This window comes from Macaca fascicularis, chromosome 9 (assembly GCF_037993035.2).
Source record: "Macaca fascicularis isolate 582-1 chromosome 9, T2T-MFA8v1.1".
In the NCBI taxonomy this organism is placed as follows: Eukaryota; Metazoa; Chordata; class Mammalia; order Primates; family Cercopithecidae; genus Macaca; species Macaca fascicularis.
Genome location: NC_088383.1, coordinates 56,460,922 through 56,483,023, shown reverse-complemented (window position 1 = coordinate 56,483,023; position 22,102 = coordinate 56,460,922). Strand labels below are relative to the sequence as shown.

The window sequence follows — 22,102 nt, the reverse complement described above, 5'->3', positions numbered from 1 at the left end:
AGACACATTGGGGAACATTAGGGTATTTGTGGCATTTAGCACCAGAAAACTGGGTGAGCTCACCACAGGAATGAGAGGACCTCCATGGCTCCTTGGGGATGCTCCAATGTCCCAAAGTCAGGGCAACAAGAGTCCAGGAAAGAAGATGGGGAAGGAGAGCCCAATAAGGCAGAGAGAGCCACGACCATTATGCCCTGAAAAAGCCACATGCAGGAGTCTCAAGGAGAAGGGAGTGACCAACTGCCTAGTACAGCTGACGACCATATCAGACAAGACTGAGAACTGGCCACAGGATTTGGCAACATGGAGGTCATTGATGACCTTGGCAAGAGCTATATGAATGGACTGGTGAGCACATAAGAGGAGAGGAAGTGGAAGCTTCAGGATTAGACAGGGGGCCAGGCACAGTATCCCATGCCAATCCCAGCACTTTGGGAGGCCGAGATAGGAGGATCATTTGAGGCCAGGAGTTCAAGACCAGCCTGGGCAACAGAGAGAGACCTCGTCTCTACAAAAAAGGAAAAAAAGAAAAGAAAAACCAGCCTGGGCAACATAGGGAGACCCAGTGTCTACCAAAAAAAAAAAATTAATTTTTTAATTAGCTGAACATGGTGGTGTGCACCTGTGGTCCTAGCTATTGGGGAGGCTGAGGTGAGAGGATCACTTAAGCCCAGGAGTTCGAGGTTGCAGTGAGCTATGATCATGCCACTACGTTCCAGCCTGGGTGACAGAGCAAGGCCCTGTCTCTAAAAGAACACACACACAAAAAAAAGAGAGAGAGAGAGAGAGAGAAAGAGGTTAGACAAGGCTTTGGAGGAGTTTTGTGCAAAAAGGAGCAGATGTACAAGAGTGATGTTCTTCAGGAGATGACAGCGAATGGGATCTGGGGACAATGGAGATCTTTGGGGCTATTAGCTTGTTTGTTCTTCTCTGGCCATTCCAGCTTTCAGTGTAACCTTCCCCTCCAGGCCCCTCCACTCCAGTGACTCCTTTGGTGACTTATCCACTCGTGCATTCTGAGTCTTTCCTGTATCACCTCCTGACCCCTCCAGTGGCTCAGTCACTATCTAGCTATGTGACCTTGGATGAGTCACTTAACCTCACGAGAAGCAGCAATCAGTGAATCTGGTGACTTCAGTTTCTTCCAGCATCAGGGTCACAGTGGTAGGACCTGGGGGTGTTTCTCTAAGGTATGGGGAAATTTAGTCTCCCCTTTGATCTCAGATTTACGGAGAACCCAGAACTGGTTATTAGAAAACTCTTGCAGAGTGAATAGGTAAGCTTATTTAATATTAATTCTTCACTTGGCAAATGCTTGAGTGCCTACTCTATCCAAGGGTGTGTCAGGTTCTGCAAGGGTGGAGGATGAGCCTCTTAGATTTTGCCCTCAAAGAGCTCACAACCTTGTGGGGTGGTGGGTGTGTCTATTCAAAACCATAACGGGTCAGACTGTCTGGCACATCACTTTGTGCTCATCTTTAGGACCAGTTGACACAGTTGTGCACAGAAATTAAAGTTCCACAGGAGGTGGGATGTTTTCGGTCTTGTACTCTATGTGCCTGACACATCCTAAGCAGTCAGTACATGTTTGTTGAATGAAAGCAGTATTGAATGGTACCATTTAATTTGTGTTTTGAAGCAAGGGTGGGATTTGGACCTACACAGATGGGTGAGGGGGGCATTGCAGACTGGCAGGAGGTGGGGTGGCTAGAGGCAGGAGGAGGGAATGGCAGGAGCAGTTGTACAGAGACAGTGACACCCAAGGCATGGTTGGCAATTGCAGGCCCAGTGTGACTGAATCGTGTGATATCTCAGGATGCAAAGAGGCTGAACAGGTAAGTTGGGGCCAGATAGTGGAGAGGGTTGAATTCAAGCTATGTTAAAGGGATCAGATTTATCTATAGTAGGATGATCTCATGTTCCCATTGCCCAGGGTAGTTTTGCCTGTTGTCCCAGTGTGATTACTCATGGCGGCCCCTTTCATGCTCAAGTATCCCTGTTTGGATAAGTTATGTGGTCCTGCAATCCTAAAGGCTTTGTGGAACCCCCAAAGGTTTCACAGAGGGACAGGGTTAGGCTAGCCTTGAAAGGTCAGTGCCCACAATGCTTGCTGGACCTGGAGGCAGGAGCTGGGACACCCTCCAGTCTGGGTGATTCAGGTCAAAATCTTTTGGTTAATGGTAAATCACCAACAGTAGCCAGGATACGGTGAAATGGGCACTCTTCGGGGAGTGCAAATTGTTCCAGACCTTTTTTGGAAATCAGTTTTGCAGCACACGTCAAGAGCCTTGAAAAATGTCCATGCCCTTTGTTAATTTCACTTCTGGAAATCTCTCCTACGGAAATAATCCCAAATATAGAAAAGGTTCTTTGCATAGACGTTCATCATAAAACTCTATGCAACAGGTCTAGAGACCAATCAGAATGCCACAATAGATGATATTGAGGACATAGGATATATCTATCAATGGACTCTAAGTTCCATAGAACAGGGACAATGTCTGATTACTGACCACTGTATCCCCACAGCTAACATAGTATCTGACATATTTGTTTAATGAATAAACAAGTGAATAAAATTTTGTATCAGGTTAAACAAAAAAGATATAAAACAATCCTTAAATATGACATATAAGTACCTATATGGACACACTACGATCTCAATCATTTTTTTAAAAAACAGACATATGTATATGACTATGCATATGAAAACTTTTAAAATGACTCCCCAAAATGTAAACAGTGATTATGTTTGAGTGGCGGAACTCCTGATAATTTCCTTTAATTTTATTTTTGTATATATTATATATCTTTCGTAATGAATATGATTAATTTTGTAATGGGAAAAAAAAAAAGGCCACATCAATACTTTAATAAAGAAAGGATAGCATTAGGCAGGGTTTTAGCACTCAGCGAGGATGTGATAAAATTTTGCATCTTCCGAGGATTCCCAGTCAGTCTTTGTGGTATGAGTCTCTAATTCCAGCCATGATCCTCCTCTGTAAGATGGGTTCCTCCTGCAATGGGTGGCAGAGGGTCCACTTGCTGGCTACAGATGCCCCCCCACACCTACCCCCCACCACCCCCAGGAGCTAGAGATACTGAAAGGTGCTGGCTTTCATTGGGGCAGTTTCTACACTCATAAGCAGCCATCAGAAATGATATCTAGGCCAGGCAGTGACTCATGCCTGTAATCCCAGCATTTTGGAAGGCAGAGCAGGGCGGATCACCTGAGGTCAGGAGTTCGAGACCAGCCTGGCCAAAATAGTGAAACCCCGTCTCTACTAAAAATACAAAAAGAAAAAAAAATTAGCTGGGTGTGGTGGCAGGCACCTGTAATCCCAGTTACATGGGAGGCTGAGGCAGGAGAATTGCTTGAATCCAGGAAGTGGAAGTTGCAGTGAGCCAAGATCACGCCATTGCACTCCAGCCTGGGCAGCATGAGTGAAACTCCGTCTCAAAACAAAAAAAGAAAGAAAGAAAAAGAAAAAGATATCCAGCAAGATGAAAAACTATTGGTGATACAGTTTTAAGTGAAATAGACCAGAATACAAAAAGCCATGATCACTATGAACATATCTTTGCAAACTATGCACATGGCAAAAATTTACCAAAAGAATGAAAAAGCCTCACAAAAAATATGACTACATGCAGCCAGAGGTGAGACAGACAACCAAAACCGAATGCACCTTTTCAGCAACAACAATTTTAGAGACATTCCCGGAACTAGCATGGGTGTCTACAGTTGCTTACCCAGTGACTCTAGGCTCCAGGGCAACCTGTTTCTTAGAGCAGAGCTTGTCAAACTTTAATGTGCACACAATTAAGGGATTGTGTGATAAAACGTGGATTTGGATTCAATTGAGCTGGGCTGGCAACAAGGACTCTGCGTTATCTACAAGCTCCAGGTGATACTGGGGCACAGAACACACTCATTGAGGCTTCTACCCACTATCCCAATTCTTAGCACCAAGCACCTTCCCCAGATGCCTGGCCTGGCCCTCCGTCCTCAAACATGTCTGCACCTGAAGTTATCTGTGTCCCCAGTATCTTGGCACCATCAAGACTAATAATGAGAAGCAACTTCAGGCACTTGCGCAGGGTCCAGGGGGGCCTGAGGCCCCCAATTCCTTGGGAAGTTTGGACAATGACATCTTTCTGGGGTGATGTGAAGACAAAAGTGACTCATCTTGGATGCTAATTTGCCATGTTGACTTCTGATTAGCCCCAGTCCCATGAATGCCTCCTGACTCCTACTTTATTTACTGTCCCGAGTGTAAGAATACGTACTCCTGCTTTTAGATCAAAGCAAGCTTGATGCTATTGTGCAAATTCTGGGCTATGATGCACATGGCATTCTTGCCTGCTCTGGTGCACTGCCTTTCATTGTCTTGCTGGAGCACGTATATCCATTTTCTATGGTATATAAGCCTTGGGTCCGTGAGTAACAGTGCAGAGATCTGCCTGTCTTGTGGCCACCCAAGACCACCCTTCTGCCTATAAGTTCCCTCAATAAAACACTCAATACCAACAAACTGGATTTGTTTGCCTCCTTCTTTGGTCTCTTGGCTCCTTTGGCATTTGGGGGTTACTTTGTGCATGTGGCGTTTTCACAAAATAGATGGGTCCCGGAGCCTGGGCTTTGCTGGCAGGTGGTCACCTGGAGCAGCCAGCAGTAGATGGCACCACAGGACAAGCACAAGCTGTGTCCAAGAGAGTGGCCCAAGAAATCTGCCCAAAATCCAACACAAAAATGAACAAAGGAACTGAATGGGAGATGTGACCAAAAGAAGTGATAAGATAAACAGCTCCAGGAAGAGAGCTGCTGGCTCAAAGAGCACTTGTCTTGGGTGTCAGTTCATGGGTTCTTGGTCGGCGTGAGAGCCCTGTGCCAGACGCCCTGTGCAGAACCGATGCCGGCTTATGATGAGGCTCTTCCAGGGCTCTGGGCTACTATAGCCCTGGGAGGCTATAGTAGGCCAGTCACTGTCCACTCTGCTGGAGGGTTGGTCTGAGCCAACAGAGCCGTGCAGAGACATCCCATCCAATGCAGCCCAGAAGCAGTCTTGACATTTCTTTCCCTGCAAGGACAGGCTGTCTGGTCCACACATAGATGAAGCCTTGGGCCTGGTTCAGCATCCAGAGGACTAGGCCAAAACCCCCAAGGTAAGATATTCACACTCATTGGAGCCCTTTCTCCTTTTTCCCTGGCTGGCTGGAGGAAGGGGACCCCTGCTTTTTTCAGCCAGTGCCCCATGAAGTTAGACTCCCAGGACTCCCTGCCCCTGATCCTACTGAAGGCCACTTGGATGCCCAGGATGCCCAATACCCTGAGGAAGCTTTGAAAGATTCGTGGCACATTATCTGGGGCAAGTCAGCTCAGTGGTCAGAGCACGGAGTGAAGGAAGCTGCAGCCATGGCCTTGAGTTCTGGAGGCCTCTGTAGTGGGTCAACAGTGGGGAAAGCCACAGAGTCTCAGTCCAGCTGCTGTATCACATGAGGTCCTTGGAGGCAAGGAAGGGCAGGCAGGAGACTGTGGCTGCAGCAGCCTGAGCCCTGGCCCCTTCCCATGCTGGACTCCTATCCAGCACCAAACATTCAGCAGTGAGTGGCACCTTTACCATCAACCCACCACGGAAAACTTCCCTGGAGCTCTCTCCTTGTGCCAGGGCCTGTCCATGGCATGGAAGACACAAGCCCCATGATGATATATGGATTTCACCTGCAGGGCGCTCGCCATCTCATCGAGGAGAGAAACTTGCAGGCTGATTTCCATGTAAGGCGGAAGACACAGTGATAGAGAAAAGGGATGGAGTAGGAAGTAAGTCCTGGAATTCCTGCTGCAGAGGGCTGTGAACCAAGACTACTGGATCTATTCTCTTCAGCTGGATGCACTAATGATATAACAGTAATCCCACTGTTTTGCATTCACGGAATTCTTTACTTCTGAAGCGCCTCCATACGCCATCTCTCACAGAGGTGAGGAGTTGACCAAGGTCTGGAGCTCTGACTCCAAGCGCTCCTTCCCTCACCCTACAGTGACCCCGTGATCTCACTGATGGAGGTGAAATCCCTGGGTTCCCAGGCCAGGCATCTGTTGCTGTGTCACCAGAATGAACCCTGCCTGCTGCCAGCAGACATCTCCGGCTCTGGCATCTTTCAGCTCAAGCTGCAAGGCTTACTGTGACCTCTGGAATCTGCACTCAGAATTCTCCCAGGAACAAACAGCTGAAGTATCAGAATGCCAGTTTTCACGATGCAAACGGATGCAAAAACAGCTCTTGCCAGCCTCTCTGGGCCCCAGAAAGCCAGGAATGCTGGGGTGCCACCCCAGCTTGCAGTGTGCCCACTTCGCTAAGTGAAAGAGCCTGGCAAGGGACACGGCAGGGAGAAGCCCTAGACCTGATTAAATGGGATTGGACCTGCCATTTAGCCTCAGGGACACTTTGGAGACTTCCGTGTGTACTGTGGACAGGGGTAGATGCTCCAACTCCTCCAGGGGGGGACTCTGCTGGCAAGTCAGCACCAGGGCCTTGATCTCCTTCTTGAAGTTGGTGTTGAGAAAGCCGTAGATGAATGGGTTGACACAGGTGGAGGCCATGGCAAGCAAGTGGCACACCAAGAAGATGAGGTTCCCATGGCAGATGGGGATGGCCTCATGGTGCCAGTCCTCCAGGCTGTTGAACACATGCAGAGGCAGCCAGAGCACAGCGAAGGCCACCACCATCGCCACCAGCACCACATTGACCTGCTTCATCTGCCCAGCTCGCAAGCTGTAGGTGCCCTTGTGGAACACACGCCCCTGCCTCTGCAGGCGCCGGTAGATGCGTGCATAACAGACCAGGATGAAGCCCAGTGGGAGGCAGTACTGGAAGAGGAGGAGGAAGGTGGTATAGATGGTGCGGTGGTGAGCCAGTGGCCAGGACTCAGTACAGACCACCTTATCCGCCAGGAACTCCAGAGCCTTGGAGTGGTTCTTGTGGAAGACATTCTCCAGGATGCTATTGGCCAGGAAGGGCAGGGAGAGGACACAGGCAATGACCCAGATGAGCACAATCCCCAGGTAAGCCTGAGAGATGCTGGGCTTCCAGCCTGTTGGGTTGATGATGAGCTGATGCCTCTCCAGGGCCACAAGGACGAGCGAGAGGATAGAGACCGTCACCGACACACACTGGATGAAGGCCGACATCTTGCAGAGGGTCTCTCCGAAGATCCAGTAATCCATGATGGTATAGATGGCGGTCAGCGGCTGGCAGAGGAGGCACATGAGGAAGTCAGAGAAGGCCAGGTTGGTGATAAGCAGGTTGGTCACATTGGTTTTCTCCTTCTGCCTCACAGTTACACACATCAGGCAGAGGTTACCCAGGACCCCCACGACAGTCTCAATGCTGTAGGAAGTGACGATGAAGACCATCATGTCCACAGAATCCTGGCAAGGGTCAGAGAAGTTGTATGGGATGCCCAGGGGCTTGCTTCTGTTTTCACCCTGTAGGGATTTTGGCAGCTGCAAGGCCAGGAGGTGAGAGGTGTTCATGGTGGATGTGAAAAGATTCCAGGACACTTGAACTAAGTGATACACTTCAGGGATGATGCCTGCAAGGCAAACAGACAAACAATACTCAGGGATCAAGCCCAGGGTAGAATCCAGGGAGGAGCAGGGCGGGGTAGAAAGGCTCTCAGCTGCTTCCATCCCAAGGCTGGTACCTGGAGGGGCTATTACCTAAGGCTCATGGTAAGACACTGGCATCCAATGATTTCTACCCTGTTAGAAGCACTTGTTGCATGCTGGCTACTGTGCTCAGCGCTTTCGTCTATTAGCTAGTTTATTCCTAGTTTATCAATCCATTTCATAGATGAGGAATCTAAGACCCTGAGATGGAAAGCAACTTGCCCATAGTCACACAGTTTATTAGTAACAGGGCCCCGTTACAAACTCAGGTCGTCTAATGCCAGAACTTGTTCTACCAATTCCCTCTGGCCTCAGGATCTGAGGCTGTTCTGATGATGAAGAAGTTGGAGTGCTGTATGCAGAGTTCAGTGAAGGAATTGTTCAGGGAGGATGGGTAGAATGCCCCTTGTCACATTTTATCTGAATGGAGACAGCAATAAATGCCACTCTGCACAGGATTGCTTGTGTCATTCCACGGCACCCCATTCCCTTCAACGTAGAGCTAAAGCCTCGAGGATCCACACTCAGTGCACCCGCCTGGTCTCAGTCCCTCCCTGCCCTGCCAGCCTTGTTTTTTAAGGGATACCTGGCAAAGTTGAAGACTGCCCGGTATGAAAAGCCTGGCTCATCAGCACACCAGCTTCCTTCTACCACCCACTATGTGCACACACATACCTGGCCAAAGTCACAGGTGCCCAGTGTCCTCCCCAGAACCCACTCCATGACTATGTTCAAGTCACCTGATGCAGTGTGCAGCTCACAAGCACACCAGACTGTTCCACATCTCTATGCCCTGGTACAGGCTGTCCCTTCCTCGAGACCTCCTCAGCACAACGGACCCCCTGCCAAGACTGGGTTGGAATTTAGACTCCAGAGTTCCCCTGTGGTAGTGCCAATGATGGATGTTTTGCATGGGAAGCACCATACCACTACACACATCATTGTGACTCACCTCTCAGATTCTCTAGTCATTATTAATCCCACAGGGTTGCAGTTCTCAACCTTCAGTAAACATCAGAATCATTCTAGAAGCATGTTGAAAGTGCAGATCCCAGGGCCATTCCACCAGGAGATGTAGTTAAGTGAGTCCAGGATGGGGGCCAGGAATCTGTATTTAACAAGTAGACTATGTGATTCTGACACACATGGCCCTTAGACCCCATCTTGTAAAACACTATTTATAGCAGAAAACCCTATTTGAGATATTCTTTAAGTCTCATATAATGGCCATATGTATTTTTGAACATACATATTTTCTTCATGATCGATTGGTACGTTAGGGCAGTTTTTGCAGAGTACAATGCCAAAATCAACCAGAGTTCAGTAAATTCTGTTTGTCGGCTGTCATGAATGTCACTCACTGTGCATTTGATCTACTTATAATGATGAGTCTCTGAGGTCTGGAGTTCAATACCCGGCTTGCCAACATGGTGAAACCCCATCTCCATTGAAAATACTAAAATTAGCCAAGTGTGATGGCACATGCCTGTAGTCCTAGCTACATGGGAGGCTGAAGCAGGAGAATCACTCGAACCTGGGAGGCGGAGGTTGCAGTCAGCAGAGAGTGTACCACTGTACTCCAGCCTGGGCAACAGAGTAAGACTCTGTCTCAAAAAAAAAAAAAAAAAAAAAAAAAAAAAAGATGAGTCTCATTTGGTCATTTAAAAGATCAAGCTGTGAATTCACCTGATAGTTTACAGTCTGGTTATTTAGGAACCAGATCTCAAAGGCAGGAAGATTTTTCTGGCACTATGGTCTTCTGGCAAAAAGGGCCATTTGGGGCTGAACATGACAAAATAAACTATTCTAGAGGCAAACACAAGGCCCAATATAAGATAAAGAGCAGCCCCAGCTGCATGAACCTGTGGCAGAGGCACTGCACTCAGAAGCAGCAAATGGGCCAGAACCCAAGGCTCTGGGTGACCATCAGCAGGGCTCGGCCAGGAGTGTGGAGAAACACCATTCATCCTAAACTGACCACCTACAGCAGGATCAGAGTGGAAGGACTGGGCTGGGAGGGCTCCAGAAAATGCTCACTGCTTCATTCACCCACTCAATAAGTGTGTGTCAAGCCCTGGGCTAGAAACAAGGGCTGCAAAGATGACTTATACAGCCATGGCCCTCCCAGAACAGAGGGGCTGACCAGCACAGAGGGGCTGACCAGCACAAATGCAGATAGAACTCACTGCATTGCCAACACCAATATGAAAGAGAGGCCTGTGAGTTGAGAGATCAGAGAAGGAGCAGGGAGATGGGAGAAGAGGTGGCAATGGTACAGGGCTCGACGGCTGAAGAGGAGTCAACCAGCCAAAGGGACAGGGAGAGGAGGGAACTCGAGGTGCAAGGAACAGCATATGCAAAGGCACAGAGGCAGGAAGGAACAGAGCCTGCTGGGAAAAGTAAGCAGAATAACAGGCTCCAGGGTGGCAGATGATGAAGTTGGAGGGGTGGGCCAGACCAGCAAGGCCAGGTCCATTCCAGTAAGATCACTTGGATATAGAAAATGGATTGGAGGAGAGGGCCAAGACAGGAGGAGGAGGAGCACTGAAAAGGTGGTGTTGGGCATCTGCCTGGTACTGCTGGGCTTAGGGTACACTGACCAGTGAGGACCAGGGGACCTCAAGTCCCTCAGGCATACCCAAGGGGGTGGCGAGTGTAGGAGGGAGAGGGTGAATTATTACACAAGGTCAGTAAAATGATGTCACTGCATTTTGTCCCCAGGCAGCTCTCTAGATCAAAAACTAGAACCAGCTGCAAGCCCCAACAGGGACCCCCTGCAGCCTGCCTTCCCAGTCAATCAGAGGAAAACTAATGAATCATACACACAATGCTATCTCCCAGTGGGGTTAGAGTAGGGAAAGGCCCTTTGGTTTGTCTCCTGAAATCTCAGCAAAAGCTACTATATCCTAACGCCCATAGCGCCCAGACACCTCAGATGCACCCCTTACCTCCTTGGCTCGCAGCTTACAGGGTGAGGATGGGACAGCCCATGTCTCAGGTGAGGAGACTGAGGTCCACAGTGGGGGCAGGATGCTCCCCAGATCCAGTGTGACGCTCTGCGCCCCGGGCCAAGGGCAGGCAGGGCGCCCGGCTTCCTGGAGAGTTCATATGCGGGCTCACTCGGCCCCGCCCCCGGCTGCACTCCTGTGCCCAGGAGGCATCAGACACGGTGCGGAGCCGCGCCTGCTTCACCTGCTCCTGCTGTGCCGATGCTGCCTGCCCGAGGAGCGGAGCGGCTGCCAGGTTCCCGCCTGCACCCGCCCAGCCTGCCCCTTGTGCCCGCCCACGAGAGCGCTCCAGCCGCCCGCTGGCCCTGGGACCCCAGCACCCTCCCTGGGGAGCCGCATCTTGAGCCTCCAAGGCCTGCCTGGAGCTGCAGCCCTGCCTGCGTGTGTCTCTCATGCCCACCTCAACCCTGCACACAGGCAGACTGGAGCTGAGCTGTCTCTCTCTCTCTCTCTCTCTCTCTCTCTCTCTCTCTTCCCCCTCCCTCTCTCTCTCTCTCCCTCCCTCCCTCCCTCCCTCCCTCCCTCCCTCTCTCCCTCCCTTTCTCTTTCTTTTTTCTTTTTTTTTTTTTGAGACAGAGACTGGAGTGCAGTGGCGCGATCTCGGCTCACTGCAAGCTCCGCCTGCCGGGTTCACGCCATTCTCCTGCCTCAGCCTCCTGAGTAGCTGGGACTACAGGCGCCCGCCACCGCGCCCGGCTAATTTTTTGTATTTTTAGTAGAGACGGGGTTTCACCGTCGTCTCGATCTCCTGACCTTGTGATCCGCCCGCCTTGGCCTCCCAAAGTGCTGGGATTACAGGCGTGAGCCACCGCGCCCGGCCCTCCTTTCTCTTTCTTTAGGAGTGTCTCTCTCTCTCTCTCTCTCTCTCTCTCTCTCTCTCTCTCTCTCTCTCTCTCTCTCTCTCTCTCTCGGTGTGTGCCTCTGCCTCTCTCTCTCTCCCTCTCCCCCTCCCTCCCTCCCTTTCCCTCTCCCTCTCTCCCTTTCCCTCTCCCTCTCTCCCTCCCTTTCTCTTTCTTTAGGAGTGTCTCTCTCTCTCTCTAGGGGTGTGTGCGTCTGCCTGTCTCTCTCTCTCTCTCTCTCTCTCTCTCTCTCTCTCCCCCTCCCCCCTCAGTTTCCTCATCCATGAAATGGGTATAAAAAGAACTGCCTTTCATAAGTTCGTTCAGAAACATTACTTGCAGACCTCCTATGAGCCTGGCTCTCCTGCTGGGCACCAGAGCTGGACAAGACAGGCTCCCTGTCCTTGGTTCCTTCTGGAGCTCTCAGCCCTGGGGGAGAAGACAGACAGGGTACAAGGAACGAGGGAAATAAATTATTCCAGAGAGTGAGATGCTGTGAGCAAATGGGTTCGACAGGCCAGATGGATGGCACAGCCACGGCCAAAGCCCTGAGGCTGGGAGCATTCAGCCCCTGGAGACCCAGGGAGGGCAGTGTTGCTGAGAATGTCAGCCAGGGTGAGGGAAGGAGGTGGGCATCCAGGGTGTGAGTGAAAACTCAGGGTGGGCCCTGGAAGTGGAACGTCTTATCTCAGCCAGTCCCAAGGTTGTGGCAATGAGAATTCAATGAGAATGGTCACTTTCTCCTTTGGAGCTGAGATGCACATGACTTGGCTGTAATGGAACAGCTTTGCTTACAAGGGCTGCTCCTGTTTTGAATACACTAGCTTCTAATTCCCTGCCCCTCACCCCCACATGGCAAAGTCACATGTGTGCTTAGAGGACCTTCTGAGAGTAACAGATTTGCTTCAAGAGCACCTCCTAAACACTGGACATACACACCTGTCCAGCGAACCTCCTGTGGCTCCCATGGAAATGTCCCCATGAAGTCACGGCAGTGGTCCCTCTAGAATAGCAGCTGCCGTTTGTAGCGCATAGACTCTACAGACACTACCTTAGTTAATCATCACAACAGCTCTGAGAGGTGGGCATTTTTATTCCCATTGTGCTGATGAAGCAAAGTGACACTCAGTGGTTGAGCAACTTGCCCAAAGTCACTCGCTAAGAAACAGCCAGATCCAGGATGCGAACCCATCTGCCAAGCACCCAGGCCTCTGCTCACTGTCGCTGTAGACTGGCACCTGTCATCTCTTCTTTCTGGACTGTGCTCCTTCCTGCCTTGACTACCTGGAAAGCTGCTGCTCCTCCATTGCACCCCAGCTCCGATGTCCCTGCTGCCACGACAAATTCCCGCCACCCTCCCGTGCTCTGCTGCAGAGGCCGATGTAGAAGTGTACTTGGTTGTCTGCCTGAGTACCCTTGTCTCCCCACTCCCCTATTTCTAGGTCACAGTTCTTGTCTCTGCCTCCAGATCCCAGCACAGGTCCAAGTGCAGCATCTGACAAAGGAAGGAAGGGAAGGGAAGGGGAGCGGAGGGGAGAGGAGGGAGAGGAGGGGAGGGAAGGAAAAGGAAGGAAGACATTTAAGGAGACCTGATTGTAATGGTAGCTTCCAGACGTGTAAAATCAGAGAACATTGTTTGACCAGAAACTGCTCAACTCCAGCTGGGAACTCTATGGACACCTGTCCTCTGTGCAGGCAAGAACTCAGTCACTGTCACCTCCTTCTTGCAGGGAAGCTGTGTGGGGTCTGGATTTGCTGGTGAGCCCTTGGAGGCAAGTTTCCACATAGACACATTTGAGAACTACTGCCCAAGGCATGTGGCCCGAGCCCTAGCTCTTGTGGGTCAGAGAACAGCAGAAGACCTGAAATGGTAGTAAAAGCAGCAAACAGCTCCCATGCCAGGCAGAAGCACGTGAAACGGCCCTTAGTCCATCCTCATGCCTAACTGGTGTGGTGTGATCATCCCATTTCACAGGCGAGAAAACTGAGCCTCGAAGAAGTAGAGTGTCTTGTCTCAGCCAACCAACTTGTAGATGGCAGGGCTGGACTTTCAATCCAAAGTCCAAGCTCTACCTTCAGGACCATAATGCCCAGGAGAGGGGTAGGTAGCTCTTCCTAGCAGACATTTCAGGTTAAACCAATACGCCCAGAGCTGGCTGCCAGACCCTTTGCCTCTGCTAGGGAAAGGAGACAGCACCCCCTGGAGGCAGCAGAGCCCTGCACCAATCATAGCCAGGGCACTTGAAGCTCCTCAAGCAAGCAGTCTATAAGAAAGAACTGGGAGCTGCTGTCCTTCCCGCTTGCTGGAGTCCAGGGTCGGAAGCATAGCCTGAGAGGCTCTGCCAGTCAGCCAGGCTGCATTCCGCCATCTCTGGGGAAGGGGCTGGGTAGGATTTTCCTTCTGCCATAAAAGTGACTGGCTGGTGTGACCTGCTGGAGACTGGTCTTCCTAAATAGCTTAGTGATAGGTTCCCTTCCCACCCCATCAGGAATGTTCCTCATGAATCACCCGGAAGTCACACAGGCACACAAGTCCCTCAGGTGTGTGCAGCGCTCCACATGACCTCTCTGACCCTCAGTCCACTGCATGCTCAGTATTCCCCCGGTCCTACGAGGAAGCTGAAGATCAGCTAGTCAGGGGATGGATAGACCCCAGCCACCCTCCTTAGTGTAAATTTGCTGGGATTTGGAATCGGGCCCATTCACAGTTGCTTTCACCATATTGAGAGTCAGTGTGGCGACTGGTCACAAGCTGGGCACAGAAGCCATCTCACATTGCCCCAGATTCTCACCTGCAAAGCAGAGCTAATAACGAGGTTTGCCTTGGGAGTTGTTGTGGCAAGAAATGAGTTGAGATGAGAACGGCTCTCCATACAGTTATGGGAGGGTGGGAAATGCCCTGCAGAGCTGTGGCTGCTATTAGTATTCCTGTGTCCTGCATGCCTGCCCACCTCCCTGAGCCTCTGCCCCAGAGCTAATGGGCCATCCCGACCAATTCTAGCTAGAAACCTCTCCAAACCCACATCACGACCCATACATCTCACCTGGACAGTCCTAAGAGGCCCTGCAAGCTTAGCCATGGTGAGCACTTCCTAGACACTAGACAGACAGACACAACTCTCCAGTGAAACCTCCTGTGACTCCCCTTGGAAATGTCCCCATGGAGTCATGGCAGTGGTCCCTCTAGAATGGGTCCCTCTGAAATCAGTCTGACTCTATTCCTCTTTCAGCCCTTCTAGTGCTGCCTCCCCCAGACTCACTCTGCATGTAAACTCTTCATTTTCAGGGAGTATGGTTGAGTTTCTCAGATCCAGGCTTGTGTAGATGTTGCTTCCATGGCCTGAACTCATAAAGCTCTCCATTCTCAGAGACCCATCCCATACACACAGCTCCCTGAGAAATGTCCTTGACCATCCCTGCCCCCAATCTGCGCATTCTGAAGGGCAGCTGCAAAGCACGGCCCACTCACATATAGCTCCCAGAAGCTGTCCTACTTTTCTCATGGAAGGCTATAGCAGAGGGAAGCCACATCAGCTATCCGTGGAAACCAGTTTATTTTCCGGTTCTTATAACAGAGAACCAAATATCCTCACACATTTAGAAAATCAACAGCATAAAGGAGATAGGTCAAGATGAATAAACAAGATAACTGACTCCAAAAGAAGCTGAAATAACTTAGGGAATAGAAAATAACTTTAAGAGATTAAAAAAACTTCCTTTAATGCCTAAATTAGAGAAATTACTGAATCCATATAACAAGAGCAGATTGCCATGAAATAAGAGAGACCAAGAAAGCAAGAAAGAACCATTGAAAACTAAGCATGACTACTGAAATTTGAAAACACATCATTAGAAGGGATGGGAGAACAAGCTAAGGAAATATCCCATAACGTAGAGCAAAAACACAAAAAGATGGAAAACTTCAGAGCTAAAATAAGAGACATGGATGATTAACACTAATGACCCATCATCCAATTACTAAAATTTCCAGGAAGGAAAAATCAAGACAATAAAAGGCAGCATATCAGTCATAGTCTGCGCAGGACACATAATTCACCCCCAGATTGTCAAACAAAGGGACTTTAATAAAAAGGTAACTTACAGAGGTGTGGGAAGGGTTAAAGGAAAAAAACAAGAAATGGTGAGGTGCCCAGAGACTGGCAGGAGAGAGAAGCAGTTACCACCCTACAACTAAAAGAACAAAAGGAGAAAACCACGTTACCAGAGCCAGAGGACTGTGGAGGAAGGGCCCCCAGTGGGAGCTTCTGTAGTATGGCGGCATGCCACCGCCTCTAGACAGCATCGAAGCAAGGGGAAGTAGAAAAGAATTATACCAACCTCTCTCTCCTTCCACTTCCAGTGTCCTGTCAGTCCCTCCCATTGACCAAACCCAGCTGGAGCCCTGCCAGCAAAGGAGCCAACAGCCTCCCTGGACACAGGGAAGAGCAGAGAACTACGGTAGAGAATGCATCTGGGTGGGGTGTGAGCAAAATAGTCAACATATAGAATCACCAATAGCAAGAGTATTCCAGAGCTACAGATTAAGGCCTATATTCCCTGTCTTCCGTGAACCAGTGAAATTATCAACCCACAGTGGGTCAGCTGCCCTTCTGTGGAGCACATCAGAGGAAAAATACCAACGCAGCCCTGCCTGCACAGTTTTTATCGACTCTCCCAATCCTTCTCCCTGCCTTCTGGAACTACAGAGGTTCGTTCAGTCTACTGTCATTCAACTAATATTTTAAAACAGTTCAGTAGACTGACTGTTACATGGACAATAGACTCAGTGTTACATAGACACTGGATGTACAGTTTCGCTTCCAAAGACATGTTATAAAAAAAGGCACAGATGGGATAATAAGTAAAATATGCACCAGATTACCATATGCTTTGAACAGAGGATTTACCCTATTCTATTCCCCATCTCAGATTGTGCTTAGCTATGTTGTCCTACCAAATTTCCCTGATATGGTGATATATCAGTTAGCTAAAGCTGTGTAAGAAAGAGCCACAAAATCTCAGTGACATGCAGTTGACATGACTGCAGGTCAACTGGGTCTAGCTGACCTAGGCTGAGCTCAGTGGGGCAGCTCTCTTTCAAGCTATGAGTCCAACTGGACTTGGCTCCTCCCTGAGATTTAAGCTTCTCCACTGGTGTTCCATCTGGGACTCAGGCTGAAGGAGAAGTTCAAAAGAAGCATTAGGCTTGGAGATGGCAGCAGTTCAAGAGGACAAGCCCAGCTATGCAAAGTCATTTCCATTCCTCCATGAGTCACATCTGCTAACATCCATTGACCAAAGCAAACTGCATGGCTGAGCACAGCCGAGAGGCAAAGAACTGTCCCTCACCTACCCTGAGGCCAAAGCAAGTCAGAGCCATGCCCAACATTAATAAAACCAGTAACCACACTCTTCCAGTGAAATGGAGAGGTGGAAGAGTGAATATGTTTGAACAGTAATCTCATCTATCATAGTCAATAATACAATTTCAGAAATATTAAGGAAATCAGTATTTGTATCTATCTCATTGAATATAATAATGAAAATTTTCCCATCTTACATTATCAAGTCCAACTCATTCTTTCCACAGATAATTTTAAATCTTCCCCCAAAAGAAGCCCCATTCCATTTTCTCATGGAAATAATAAACTCAAAAATAATAAACTCCCATCCCCTAGAGTAGTTTCACTCTGAAACAGATACAGTTTCTCTACACTTCGAGACTGGGCTATATAAAGTTCTACAAGGACACACAAACATAGACAAAAAAGAATATTGCAGTATTAGTCATGTGTGTGTGCATGTGTATACATACATCACATGAGAAAATTCCCAGATCCAAATGAGGTTATCATAGCAGCTTATAATTAGAGTAACTATTCCATTACACAAAAATCTTTCTCCCAAAAGGTACTGTTAAATCAAGTTTAGCCAGCCCGGTGCAGTAATCCCAGCACTTTGGGAGGCCAAGGTGGGTGGATTACCTGAGACCAGGAGCTCGAGACCAGTCAGGACAACATGGGGAAACCCCATCTCTACTAAAAATACAAAAAACAGCCAGGAATGGTGGCACACACCTGTAGTCCCAGCTACTTGGGAGACTAAGGCAGGAGAATTGCTTAAACCCAGGAGATGGAGGTTGCAGTGAGCCAAGATCATGCCACTGCACTTCAGCCTGGGCAACTGAGCGAGACTCTGTCTGAAAAATATTTTAAAAAAAGATAAATTGAGGGGGCAGAGCAAGATGGCTGAATAAGAACAGCTCCAGTCTCCAGCTCCCAGCGCGAGCGACATTTTCAACTGAGGTACTGGGTTCATGTCACTAGGGAGTGCCGGACAATCGGTGCTGGTCAGCTGCTGCAGCCCGACCAGCGAGAGCTGAAGCAGGGCGAGGCATCGCCTCACCTGGGAAGCACAAGGGAGAAGGGAATCCCTTTTCCTAGCCAGGGGAACTGAGACACACAACGCCTGGAAAATCGGGTAACTCCCACTCCAATACTGTGCTTTACCAAGGGTCTTAGCAAACGGGCACACCAGGAGATTATATCCCACACCTGGCTGGGAGGGTCCCACGCCCACAGAGCCTCCCTTATTGCTAGCACAGCAGTCTGCCATCTAACGGCAAGGCAGCAGCAAGGCTGGGAGTGGGGTGCCCACCATTGCTGAGGCTTAAGTAGGTAAACAAAGCCGCTGGGAAGCTCAAACTGGGTGGAGCTCACAGCAGCTCAAGGAGGCCTGCCTGTCTCTGTAGACTCCACCTCTGGGGACAGGGTACAGCTAAACAACAACAACAACAACAACAACAAAGCAGCAGAAACCTCTGCAGATGCAAATGACTCTGTCTGACAGCTTTCAAGGGAGCAGTGGATCTCCCAACACAGAGGTTGAGATCTGAGAATGGACAGACTGTCTGCTCAAGTGGGTCCCTGACTCCTGAGTAGCCTAACTGGGAGACATCCCCCACTAGGGGCAGACTGACACCCCACACTTCACACGGTGGAGTACACCCCTGAGAGGAAGCTTCCAAAGCAAGAATCAGACAGGTACACTCGCTGTTCAGAAATATTCTATCTTCTGCAGCCTCTGCTGCTGATACCCAGGCAAACAGGGTCTGGAGTGGACCTCAAGCAATCTCCAACAGACCTACAGCTGAGGGTCCTGACTGTTAGAAGGAAAACTAACGAACAAGAAGGACACCCACACCAAAACCCCATCAGTACGTCACCATCATCAAAGACCAGAGGCAGATAAAACCACAAAGATGGGGAAAAAACAGGGCAGAAAAGCTGGAAATTCAAAAAATAAGAGTGCATCTCCCCCTGCAAAGGAACGCAGCTCATCACCAGCAATGGATCAAAGCTGGACAGAGAATGACTTTGACGAGATGAGAGAAGAAGGCTTCAGTCCATCAAACTTCTCAGAGCTAAAGGAGGAATTACGTACCCAGCGCAAAGAAACCAAAAATCTTGAAAAAAGAGTGGAAGAACTGATAACTAGAATAATTAATGCAGAGAAGGCCATAAATGAACTGACAGAGATGAAAACCATGACATGAGAAATACATGACAAATGCACAAGCTTCAGTAACCGACTCGACCAACTGGAAGAGAGAGTATCAGCGATTGAGGATCAAATGAATGAAATGAAGCGAGAAGAGAAATCTAAAGAAAAAAGAAGAAAAAGAAATGAACAAAGCCTGCAAGAAGTATGGGATTATGTAAAAAGACCAAATCTACGTCTGATTGGGGTGCCTGGAAGTGAGGGGGAAAATGGAACCAAGTTGGAAAACACTCTTCAGGATATCATCCAGGAGAACTTCCCCAACCTAGTAGGGCAGGCCAACATTCAAATTCAGGAAATACAGAGAACACCACAAAGATACTCCTTGAGAAGAGCAACTCCAAGACACATAATTGCCAGATTCACCAAAGTTGAAATGAAGGAAAAAATCTTAAGGGCAGCCAGAGAGAAAGGTCGGGTTACCCACAAAGAGAAGCCCATCAGACTAACAGCAGATCTCTCGGCAGAAACTCTACAAGCCAGAAGAGAGTGGGGGCCAATATTCAACATTCTTAAAGAAAAGAATTTTAAACCCAGAATTTCATATCCAGCCAAGCTAAGTTTCATAAGTGAAGGAGAAATAAAATCCTTTACAGATAAGCAAACGCTTGGAGATTTTGTCACCATCGGGCCTGCCTTACAAGAGACCCTGAAGGAAGCACTAAACATGAAAAGGAACAACCAGTACCAGCCATTGCAAAAACATGCCAAAATGTAAAGACCATCAAGGCTAGGAAGAAACTGCATCAACTAACGAGCAAAATAACCAGTTAATATCATAATGGCAGGATCAAGTTCACAGATAACAATATTATCCTTAATTGTAAATGGACTAAATGATCCAATTAAAAGACACAGACTGGCAAACTGGATAAAGAGTCAAGACCCATCAGTTTGCTGTATTCAGGAGACCCATCTCACATGCAGAGACATACATAGGCTCAAAATGAAGGGATGGAGGAAGATCTACCAAGCAAATGGAGAACAAAAAAAAGCAAGGGTTGCAATATTAGTCTCTGATAAAACAGACTTTAAACCATCAAAGATCAAAAGAGACAAAGAAGGTCATTACATAATGGTAAAGGGATCAATTCAACAGCAAGAGCTAACTATCCTAAATATATATGCACCCAATACAGGAGCACCCAGATTCATCAAGCAAGTCCTTAGAGACTTACAAAGAGACTTAGATTCCCATACAATAATAATGGGAGACTTCAACACCCCACTGTCAATATTAGACAGATCAACGAGACAGAAAGTTAACAAGGATATCCAGGAATTGAACTCATTTCTGCAGCAAGCAGACCTAATAGACATCTATAGAACTCTCCACCCCAAATCAACAGAATATACATTCTTCTCAGCACCACATCACACTTATTCCAAAATTGACCACATAATTGGAAGTAAAGCACTCCTCAGCAAATGTGCAAGAACAGAAATTATAACAAACTGTCTCTCAGACCACAGTGCAATCAAACTAGAACTCAGGACTAAGAAACTCAATCAAAACTGCGCAACTACATGGAAACTGAATAACCTGCTCCTGAATGACTACTGGGTACATAATGAAACGAAGGCAGAAATAAAGATGTTCTTTGAAACCAATGAGAACAAAGATATAACATACCAGAATCTCTGGGACACATTTAAAGCAGTGTGTAGAGGGAAATTTATAGCACTAAATGCCCACGAGAGAAAGCTGGAAAGATCTAAAATTGACACTCTAACATCACAATTAACAGAACTAGAGAAGCAAGAGCAAACACATTCAAAAGCTAGCAGAAGGCAAGAAATAACTAAGATCAGAGCAGAACTGAAGGAGATAGAGACACAAAAAACCCTCCAAAAAATTAATGAATCCAGGAGTTGGTTTTTGGAAAAGATCCACAAAATTGATAGACCGCTAGCAAGACTAATAAAGAAGAAAAGAGAGAAGAATCAAAGAGACGCAATAAAAAATGATAAAGGGGATATCACCACTGACCCCACAGAAATACAAACTACCATCAGAGAATACTATAAACACCTCTACGCAAATAAACTAGAAAATCTAGAAGAAATGGATAATTTCCTGGACACTTACACTCTCCCAAGACTAAACCAGGAAGAAGCTGAATCCCTGAATAGACCAATAGCAGGCTCTGAAATTGAGGCAATAATTAATAGCCTACCAACCAAAAAAAGTCCAGGACCAGATGGATTCACAGCTGAATTCTACCAGAGGTACAAGGAGGAGCTGGTACCATTCCTTCTGAAACTATTCCAATCAATAGAAAAAGAGGGAATCCTCCCTAACTCATTTTATGAGGCCAACATCATCCTGATACCAAAGCCTGGCAGAGACACAACAAAAAAAGAGAATTTTAGACCAATATCCCTGATGAACATCGATGCAAAAATCCTCAATAAAATACTGGCAAACTGGATCCAGCAGCACATCAAAAAGCTTATCCACCATGATCAAGTGGGCTTCATCCCTGGGATGCAAGGCTGGTTCAACATATGCAAATCAATAAACGTAATCCAGCATATAAACAGAACCAAAGACAAAAACCACATGATTACCTCAATAGATGCAGAAAAGGCCTTTGACGAAATTCAACAGCCCTTCATGCTAAAAACGCTCAATAAATTCGTTATTGATGGAACGTATCTCAAAATAATAAGAGCTATTTATGACAAACCCACAGCCAATATCATACTGAATGGGCAAAAACTGGAAAAATTCCCTTTAAAAACTGGCAGAAGACAGGGATGCCCTCTCTCATCACTCCTATTCAACATAGTGTTGGAAGTTCTGGCTAGGGCAATCATGCAAGAGAAAGAAATAAAGGGTATTCAGTTAGGAAAAGAAGAAGTCAAATTGTCCATGTTTGCAGATGACATGATTGTATATTTAGAAAACCCCATTGTCTCAGCCCAAAATCTCCTTAAGCTGATAAGAAACTTCAGTAAAGTCTCAGGATACAAAATTCATGTGCAAAAATCACAAGCATTCTTATACACCAGTAACAGACAAA

The 22,102-nt window shown here is 47.9% G+C and overlaps 1 protein-coding gene across 1 annotated transcript; it reads right to left on the bottom strand.

Moving 5' to 3' along the window:
* Positions 1-2,767: 2,767 nt before the first annotated feature.
* Positions 2,768-7,593, bottom strand: LOC102146244 (neuropeptide Y receptor type 4-2). The gene has a single exon (XM_015456084.3). It carries the CDS (start codon positions 7,532-7,534, stop codon positions 6,407-6,409), a length of 1,128 nt encoding a protein of 375 aa, XP_015311570.3. The 5' UTR covers positions 7,535-7,593; the 3' UTR covers positions 2,768-6,406.
* Between the last annotated feature and the right edge of the window lie 14,509 nt (positions 7,594-22,102).